The sequence below is a fragment of the Stegastes partitus genome, unplaced genomic scaffold (assembly GCF_000690725.1).
Source record: "Stegastes partitus isolate 25-593 unplaced genomic scaffold, Stegastes_partitus-1.0.2 Scaffold1766, whole genome shotgun sequence".
Lineage (NCBI taxonomy): Eukaryota > Metazoa > Chordata > Actinopteri > Pomacentridae > Stegastes > Stegastes partitus.
The window spans coordinates 25,794-35,826 of NW_007579497.1; the positions used below are offsets into that span (position 1 = coordinate 25,794).

Genomic DNA, 10,033 nt, shown 5'->3' on the forward strand with positions numbered 1-10,033 from the left:
CTTTTTCCACGTGTCCATAGGTGTCACCAACACCCAAAACATTGTTGGTTTCACATGCTGTAGGTATTCTGTCTCCATCCTCGTCTCCTATCTGCTCTGTGTAAACACCGCCTGCAGTTCAGCCCGCTTTAGCCAAAACATCCCTGAATTTTTGAATAATTAAAGGCTTCATGACTGCACCGGAAATTGCAGATTTGTATTTTTTTACTGAATCTAGTTAGTACTGTCTGTCAAATTATTAAAAAAGACACGTAGAGTCCAGTGCCAGTATCAGCATCCAGAATATAAGCAGAGTCAAATTCAGGTTTAGTCAAACTATTCTGACTTCCATGTCTGAGATTAAGGAATTATTAACCCTGTGAACCCCAAAGCCTGCCTGTCTGCTTCTGGTGCTGTTTCCATAGAGGTGCACGACTTTATATTGCAGTGAAAAATGAGCTCACAGGGAGAAGAATGTGACAGGAGCAAATAAATGGAAACAGCTTGGAGTTCAGAGGCTTAACCACTAGAAGACAGTTCACAGTGAGCTTCCAGAGTATAAGATGAAACGATCAGGTGTTTTTTACCTGACCACTTGTCCAAAAGCTAAAAAAAATTCCCCTCAATATGATGTAAAACCAGAGAAAAGCGAGAGAAACTGCTGCAGTTACATTTTCTATCCATCAAATAAATAATTAAATATCGATTTGTTTTAAATAAATCTAATTCTGCCGTCACTTTGTGTGCATGTGGTTACCTTCTTCAGTTCCAGCATTGTTTTTTTTCCGTCTCCCTCGTCTTTTCTCCTTCTCCCTCCTCTGCGGTCGCTCCTGCGTGTGCATGCGCTGGTGCCTCCGCAGGTTGCCGAGGGAGCTGCAGGCGTAGCTGCACTGGTGGCAGCGGTACGGTTTCTCCCCGGTGTGCGTGCGGGCGTGGCGCTGCAGGTTGACGAGCTGGGCCGAGGCGTAGGGGCAGACCGGGCAGCGGAACGGCTTCTGGCCGTCGTGGATCCTCATGTGGCGTTTGAGGTGGTTGGAGTAGCGTGAGGTGAAGGCGCACAGCGAGCAGGAGTACAGTTTAGTGGGGATGTCAGCCGGGCCGTTCGGCTTGTCGATGCTTCTTCGCTTCCCGTCAGAGCCACCGTTGATGGATCTGTCTGACAGGTTTGATCCGTCCACCTGAGAGGAGTCGATGGAGGCGGCGTGCTGGAAGCTTTCCTCACAGGTGAGACAATAAAGCTCCGCCCCCAGGTCCAGGCCCACACCTGGAACCAAGTAAACAGAATTTCAAATGAGAACAGCAAATATAAGGAAACACCAGCAGAGATCAGACACCGAATGTGTCTCTACAAAGAAAGCAGCTCAGTGCCAACAAGGGCGGCAACTGATGATTACTTTCTATGGACAACAGAAATGTTATCTGACATTTTTTAGTGGGTAAAGTAATCAGACTTCTATTTCCTGACGGACTCAGACTGAGAGGAGAACAGTTTTAAATTGACTTTAACTTCATATTACAGACTGGAAACTATATCAGCGTTAAAAGAAAAGCTGTGAAACAGAGAAGCCTGATAATGGCATCGTCTAAAATCTCTCTGCAAGCCAAATAAACTCAAAATCTTTTTCATTTTTAGGGTCTAAAAAGAAGCATGCTGATCTCTGATGAAGCATCTTAGATAGCCTAATAAATGTAAACAGTTACCCAGATCCAAGCCTGCTCCCAGAGGTGTGTCCCCCAGGAGCTGACCACATCCTTTACAGGACAGAAACGCCGGGAAGGTGGAGTCTGTCGGTGCTGAGGAGTCGTCCTCCACACTCAGAGAGAAAACCGTCACACCTGAAGACACAAAGAACAACTTCAGTAAAACAGACACCTTATTTAAACACCGGTTTAATTGAACCAGCCTAACACACTTTATTTCATCAATAACAGCTCAGATGGTCTGAGCAGCCTTTAGTTACACCTACAGAACATACACACCTTAAACTAAAGCATCATCTGGTGAAGCACATTCACACCCGATATATGAAAAATAAAGACAAGTAACAATTTCAAGTCAAAGATGTGATTAAAAAGTCAAAACTTCAAAAAAAAAAAGTGAAAATTTGAACTTTGTAACTTATAACCTTTAACTCATAACTTCAACTTCTTAATCCTATAATTTAGATTTCCATTTTCAATAAAATTTTATTTTCTAAGTGAAAAATGAGCTTTCACAAAATTCAGCTGTAATAAACAGAAACTAAGAGGAAAAGTTTACCATCAAACCTTATAATGTTTTGTTTTTTAACTTGTCAAATAGCCCCACTTATACAGATCTATAATTTAACGCTCCCGAGTAACCAAAAGGTCTTGTAGAGAGAAAAACTGAACAGACAGAGTTGAAATGTTTCAGTACGGTGCCTGTTTTACGACCTGAGTGTGTCACTGACCGTTCTCTCTGTCCAGACCCATGATCTCCGAGTCTCCAAACTCCAGCTCTCCGCTCAGCAGAAAGTCGCTCTCCAAAACCAGGCAGCTCGGATCGCACACCACCGCGCCATCCTCCGACTCCACTGAGCACAAACACAGAAAATCCATCATCTTTTCTTCTAGAAAACATGTCAAAACACGCCTCCAAACATTTCACCTGATAAGAAAACTACAGATTTTAAACATGTTAAACATAGATTTCCAACCAGGAGCACTAAGAGTTTGAGTGTAATTAGAAAGCCTGCTTCACTTTTACTAGTTTTAAAACTCCTTTTGTGAACTTATGATCCAACCTGTCCATACTACCATCAAATAAAGACACTAATTATTATATGTGCTTTTATTTAGTAGACACATGCAACTGCTTTATGCAATAAATGTAAGCTTCCTCTAATATGGAATGAGGATCTGTCCACTGCTTGTATTACAGAAAGGTCTTAAATAGTAATAAATAATCATTAAATGATTTCAATTAAACAAAAAAAGCAAGCTCACAGTTCAAACAATGACGTTTTCTATTTGGATAGACCGTATAAATATGTGTGACAAGCGACTGGCTGAAAAGAGAACTTTGAGACACAAGACAGAAGGCAGAAAAAAAAAAAAAAACAGATTTGTGCCCAGAAAAAGGAAAAGAGGATGAGCAAGAAGAAAGAAGGTGAAGCAAAAGCAAGAGGTTAAACGGAGAAGAAGACGGAGAGGGAAAGCAAAGGAAATCAGTGAGGAAGAGAAAAGTTGAGAGGAGGAAGAGTTGGAGGATGAGGAGTGAAGCTGAGCATCAGGAAGAGGAAACAGAGTCCAACACATTTTTATACTTACTTGTCTTTTTGTTTTGGACAGTTAATGAAACACAAAAGTGACTCAGCTTCAATCCTCAATGTCTCCACAATGAACATAAAACTTTGTTGGTAATAATATTGAAGTGAATTAATTAGTCTGCAACCTGGTCGACAAACTATCGTTTGTTTTGGTCCAACTTATTAATTTTAGAACGAAATTGAATTTGCAAGTTAAACATTGGTTGTTTGTTTTCTAAAATATGCAACCACTATCTGCTGAAACAATTAATGTGGAGGCTTATTGTTCAGCCACTGTTTAATGAATGATTAACTGATAGCCAAGAGTTTCTGCTTTTATTCATCCTTTTTAATAATTAACTGAATAGTGTTGTAGGGATGCTCATAAATTAGACAGCTAAAGACGGACATTTTAGATGAAAGCAATTAAGAATAAAAACTTTTTCAGATTGGACTGTCAGTGCCACACATGCAGTTTACTGATATGTGTTTATTCTGTGTATGTCCGCTATGAATAAAAACAATTCAGTGTACGTGTAGTTGGTGCTCTTGTACGACAACATCCACACAGATCACGTAAACCCTGAAAATAATGTCACTCAGACGCCTGCAGACCAGGCTGGGCCATATAAACTAAAAATACATTACAATTAAATCTTTGATAATTATTAATAGTATTTAATGATCTATTTGTTAAAAAAAGATACGCAAGATAAAGAGCTTGTCTACCTATTTAATGAGGTTGGTGTGTAGGAGAGGGATGAATTTATCCAAAAGATTCAAACAGACAAAAACACACTTATTTGCGACATTTCTGTGTTACACCTTCACCTGGCTACAAGGCCACACTGTGTGCAGAAGTGTGTTTGATACTGATACAGATCAGCTGAAGAGAACAAATATCCAAAAGAACGCTGATATGATCCCCAGTCACACAAGCACATTTACATGTACTGCAGCAACCTTCATAAACTGCACTTCTAAAAGTGGCGACTCAACTACTACATGCACTTCATTACGCATCTGAGCTGCTGCGTGGAGCTTCGAGAGCAACCGAGGTCTCAAACTCTCTCAAACACCACAAAGGCATTCGAAAAAAATACTGTCTGAAAGCGCGAGCTAAATCTGATGTAGCCTAACACAACAGCACTGCTACACTTCATGCAGGCTGTCATGATCAGTTGGTGCTGAAGCTGTTTTAGAGAGGTGCCGTTTCAGCTCCTTTTGCAGGATGCAGATTGTGTGAAATATTTTAGAAGAAGCAAAGTGTTGAAGTGTGAAAGCCCGACATATTCGGACTTACACAAGCTATGTGGTGCTTGTTTTCACTTACAGTGAGACTGTAAAAACAAACAAACAAAAAAAAGAAGTATAAAGATTCCTTGCACACATGCACACTGACATTTAGAGGCTGCTTTAGATGAAAGCATTGTCAAGGATCTGGAGTCCTTCAGGAAACATCCCCCACCCTGAATATAATAAATATGATGCCGTCTGGTCGCACTTGCTGAGTTCACATAAACAAGCTGCTGAGCATTTTGAACAGACGACTGCACTACGAAGCAAGTTATTTTTTTGGCCTTTTTGCCTTCATTTGAGAGTGCAGTTGAGAAAGAGACAGGAAAGTGGGGGAGAAGAATGGGGGAAAGGGCCATGGGTGGGATTCAAACTCATTACCTCCACATTGGGGACTATAGCCCCTGTGCATGCCTGACGCCAGCTCAACCAGGTGAGCGAGAGCGGCGCCCCACGAAGCAAGATTAATGTTAAGAGGTACGTTGAGTTGCAAAGGTGGCTTGTTTTTAACCTACTGGATCACCATGGTAACTGATGCTGCACAGTTAACCTGCTCTGGAGGAGGTTCTGTTCAGAGTTTCAAATCAGCTGTAAGAAGCGTCTCACTTTCACAAACTCTTTCTCTGAGCAATCCAGATTCTCAGCTGAAGTTTTACTGCAAACCCGTTGAGCTGTACGTCAGTGATTGCACTGAATGTAGCCCTGCAGTTGCGGCAGGTAAACTGTATGCGTCACGTTGCCACAGTAACTGCACGCGCTCAGTTAGTGATGCAGAAAAGACATTAATAAGGTCATATATTTGGTCCCGATTTGCTGCCAAGTCTGTCTGACTCTGCTAGCGCTGCAGCTGATAGAACACAGATTAGAAAACTGATGAGCCTGTTTGTGTTTATCACAGAGAATATTTGATTAAAAAGACAATCTTTAGCTTTAATATGTCCAAAAACTAAAGTGATTTCCACGTATCCTTCATGAGGGGACAGTGTCAGACCTAAATGTTGAGTATCATGTTTGCATGTATGAAGCTTAAAGTTTCGGAGCCCTAATAATGTGCAGCTGTAAGCAACTGAGAGTCACTATGTGGGAAAGCAGAGATATTATCTTTTTTTCCAGCATTCCTCTTTTGTCATATCTGCAGTAAGAGTTGTTTTTTTAACCATAATAAATGCTCAGAGTTCTCATAGCTCCCTATATAACAGCGTGTTCCTATCGAGTGAAGCTTGTCCAGAAGACTTTTCTGTCAAACGGCTCCTTTAATGGGAGCACAGGGTGAAGAAAACCTGTTTAACAAAGAAAGTTAAAAACCACCACCATGAATCTCTGACTCACTTTCATTATCTCTGCTCGGGATTTTAGGTTTTGTCCAGCCAGCTACCACAAACAAAGTCTGACTGTGTCACACTCAAACTAAAAATGCAAGAATAACCATGAGTAGCGCTTTGAAACAAAACCAGAGTGTAAAAAAAGGAAGGGAATGAGAGAGAAATCCTTCAGGAAGCCCTGAAAGAAAGAGAGGAAGGACGGGAAGAAGAGGAGGGAGCAGAGGGAGGTCAGGTGGAAGTGGAGACAGGAAGAGAGGAGGTGGAGAGTCCAACTGAGGCAGAACATTCAGGATGAGATAACACACAAACACATCTACTGAAAGGACAACAGTCTCCAGCAGTCTTCCTCTCTCACAGATAATGAGGAAGGGACCAAGCCTGTAGAATCAATATGTCAGACCAGTTAGGCGACTTTTACTGTGACTGTCTACCCAGCAAACCTTTAGAACTCGTTAAAAATGGCTTTGAACTTAATCGAAATATATTTTGAAGTGGAAAAAAAAGCAACTAAACAGCCACTTCCCTAATCCGGTGTCAGTTATTTAAGGTTTGTGGTCAGAAAAGCAGCTCAGAAGCAGCTGAACTCACATTTGACCGGCTGCGGATTGGACTGTTTTCTCCGCGGCATCTTCGCCTCTCTGCGTCCCGGATCCTGCTCGGGTTTCGGGGGGACACGTCTCACTCTCAGCGGGCTCTGGTCCGTCCGTCAGCCAGCCAGGCAGCCAGCTAACTGCATGTCATCATCCTCATCATCGCCTCCTTCCTCTTCCTCTTCCTCCAACGGACACTAGCAGCGGCGGTGTCATCGCTCCGAGCCTGAAACGGAGGGTGAACACCGGCAGCAGCGCCGATTAAAAACCGCTAAACTTTCCTGAGAAATAACACATTATGTTCTGCAGCCACCAAACGACATTAAAAGCACTTTCGAGTTAGCAACGTGGCTCAGTCTTTGTTATTGTTTCGCAGTAAATAGTCGGAGCCATCTTGCTAGCCACTTAGCCAGCCTGCTAACTTCAGCATTAAAAATTAAAACTGCGGCCACAACTTCAAACTAAAACTACAAGTTTTACTAGAAGGCGTTACTTCGCTCACAAACATACCTGTGATAAAAGTCCACAAAGCTGCTGTGTTGGAGAAAATGCCGCTAACTGTTTCAAAAACAGTCTTTTGTTGTTGGCAGATACACAAACACCGCGGCTACACCGATACGCCGGGTCCGGGCTCCGGGTGACGTCACTGACAGGCGCGGGGGATTGTGGGAGTTGTAGTCCTTAGACTGATGCGCTAACCTCACATGACCCGTTATCTTTCTGTTTAATTTAAATCTTGATTTTTAAAGGTATTTTAGGTAAATTTATATCACATGTAATACTGTAGAGTATAATGATATAATGAAAAATTCTTTTGAAACAACAAACAATATTGCAGCGCCTGAATCATAATTAATCATAACAATTTATACTAATTCAGTGAATTTGTGTTGTATCTATTATTGTATTGTTAATATTTATGTTCGTCACGTTAGGTTTTGCAATAAATAAAACTGTAGGATCCAAGCCATAATACATAAATACATTCCTGACATGCATCTGTTTTAATCGTTTCAATTATTAATGGCAGTTAATCGATTAACAATCCAAATATAAAATACAACAATATGGAGGTAATAGAAAAACTAAAAGCTAAATGAAAGTAAAACAAAAGAAGTCATTAGTAAGTTTTTTATATAGTCTCTACAAGACTTCTATCAACTCTCTGGGGTTTGAACACATGTAGGCAGATTTGTTTTTAGTATTTGATGAGAACAAAAAGACAAAGCAGAGTTCTTTATGGCACTTCAGGCTCTTTAATATCATTAAATTAAATCATAAATATGATACAAGAGTGATTATCAGACTGGGAAGTTCACATTAACTAGAAAACAAAACAGCCAACGATACACTTCTGGGTATCATTGTGTTAGTGTGTATAATGACATGTTAAATGTCTTGTGTTGAGCAGGCCTGCCTATTACTCATATTCATATCATATTCTGTTATTTTCTACATGCACAGACTCTATAATCTCAGATGACAGCGGTGCTGTAATGTAGAAACTCATCAGGCTCCATCATGAGTTCATCATGGCCTCGAACTCGTCGATCCTCTGCCTGGTGTTTCCTCTGCGGATCCTCCTGTAGGACACAGTTTTGTACTTGGACGGCTGACCGCTGTCTTTCTTCTTGTCATCTGCATCTCCGTTCATCTTGGGAGAGCTTCCTCCTCCTTCGTCTTTCTTTCCTTTGCTCTCTGTCTCCTCCACCACAGGGTTTTCTGTGCTGGATGAGTTCTGGCTCGGACCAGGGTCTTTATTTTCCAGCTCGTCCTCCATCGGCAGCGACACTTTCTTCTCCCTCAACCTGCAACCTGAAGCCTGCAGCTCTGGAAACACAAGCATCATCTGTGATTTTTTATTTTTACTCATTAAAATCACAACACGGGGACATTTCATTTGCTCTGTGGAGCTTTTTTTTTTTTTGGCAGCTGTGTGTGTCATCTTTGTGGAATTTTAATGAGATTTTAATGAATGAATTAACTCTCTGGCCTGAATCTCCACTTTGAGTAATTGTGTTCCAGCCAATCAGTGCTGCAGTTACGTAACATCCTCCCCACACTGATCGCTCCAAATCAAAGTGTGCAACATCCACATTACTGAAGAAATAAATCAAACTTTTAGAGTTACAACCAAAAAGTTTTACGGTCTTGCTATTATTTCTTCACATATTTGTAAAACCAGATGGTAAATTATATTGAAATAAATAAGAAACAGTTTGATCTTTCCCTCGTTGGACGCTGGGGTCCACATTCCATCTTCATTGCAACCAAGTTCAGCATGTGAACCCCAAGAACTGAATACTTGTACATGTGATATGTGAGGGATGTAAAATGTAAATGTTTTTTTTTTAAGAAACTTGTGTATTCAAGTCACATAAATGATGTCATCTACACTTATGCATTTAATGCCATTAACTGTAGTTCTTTGGTGTTTATTTTAAGCCTTAAAGGGAGAAAAGCGCATTTATAAAGCAACATGATCACGAAGATTTCCTTTAAGGTTTGAATGAAACCAAACCAGAGTTTCTTCAGGTTTCCAGCCTTCGTATTGTCACACTTAGTCCGAATATCAGAGCTTAGATTTCTTTGATTTCAAATGTAGCGGCAGGACGTGGGATTTTAGCACATTGTTGTGACTTAAAGCTCTCCTGTTTGCTGATACGCCTCAGCAACTTCGACTGCAGTTATTACTGTGTCGATTGATCGATTTGCTGTTTGGTCTAGAAAATGGTGAGAAAACAGTTTATCAAAGCCCAAGATTAGAAATATCAGTTTCCTGTCAACAAACCGGAAAATATTCACATTTAAGAAGCTGCAATTGAAGACATTTGGCTTCTTTTCCTAATAAAATTACTCCAATAGATAAATTGATTATTAGAATAGTTGTCGATTAGTTTAATGGTTGACGATTGATTAATCTTTGCAGCTCTGTCTACAGTCGTATCAGAGATTTTAATGCGAAGCTGCTATTTCTAATGTCTTTGTAATGTTTCGTTAAGACTTTACAGACTTTATTCATTAAGACACAGATTTCTCTTTCCTTGCCGTCCTTTTAAAAACACAGAAACTTAATTCTGATCTTATATTTTGCACATTAATAAAATGTATCTGCTGTTACCATCACTGACCACAGGTGTCGCCAAAACCACCCTGGACTGAAACCTTCAGAGCACCTATTGGACTCTTACCTGTGAGCAGCTCAGGGTCTGTGGAGTCTGATTCTCCGGCACAAAGCGAAGCCTGAAGCCGCTGCTGGTCCTCTGAGGCTTCGGCTACATTCAGATGAGTCCAGCCTGCAGTGGTTTGGTCTGAAGTGCTGCTCAGAGAGGCGTCCTCGGCCTCTTTGTCGCTGCTCGGCGATGTGGGATAAATGTCCTCGCTGTGGGTTTTGGCAGATTCTTCTGCTTCGCTCTCTGATTGGTGATGCAGCGTTGTGGCAGATTCAGGGTCCTGAGGAGGTGAAAGTCTCTGGGAGTCTGACTGGTTTTCTGGTTCTGGTGCTGCTTCCTCTTTTCTCTCTGTTTCTTCTACAGCGTGATGTTCTTCAGATCTTTCTATCTCTGTCTCTGCTTCA

The 10,033-nt window shown here is 41.2% G+C and overlaps 1 protein-coding gene across 1 annotated transcript in view; it reads right to left on the reverse strand.

The window, feature by feature from the left end:
- znf513b (zinc finger protein 513b) overlaps positions 1-7,061 on the reverse strand; it is a 20,321-nt gene extending 13,260 nt beyond the window's left edge. Inside the window, exons 1-5 of the mRNA XM_008302145.1 lie at positions 6,967-7,061; positions 6,455-6,682; positions 2,412-2,534; positions 1,681-1,815; positions 737-1,243 (exon numbers count right to left, since the gene is read on the reverse strand). Coding sequence (XP_008300367.1) covers positions 737-1,243; positions 1,681-1,815; positions 2,412-2,534; positions 6,455-6,494 — 805 coding nt within the window. The 5' untranslated portion in view covers positions 6,495-6,682; positions 6,967-7,061. The remainder of the gene's footprint in view (positions 1-736; positions 1,244-1,680; positions 1,816-2,411; positions 2,535-6,454; positions 6,683-6,966) is intronic.
- Positions 7,062-10,033: the final 2,972 nt, after the last annotated feature.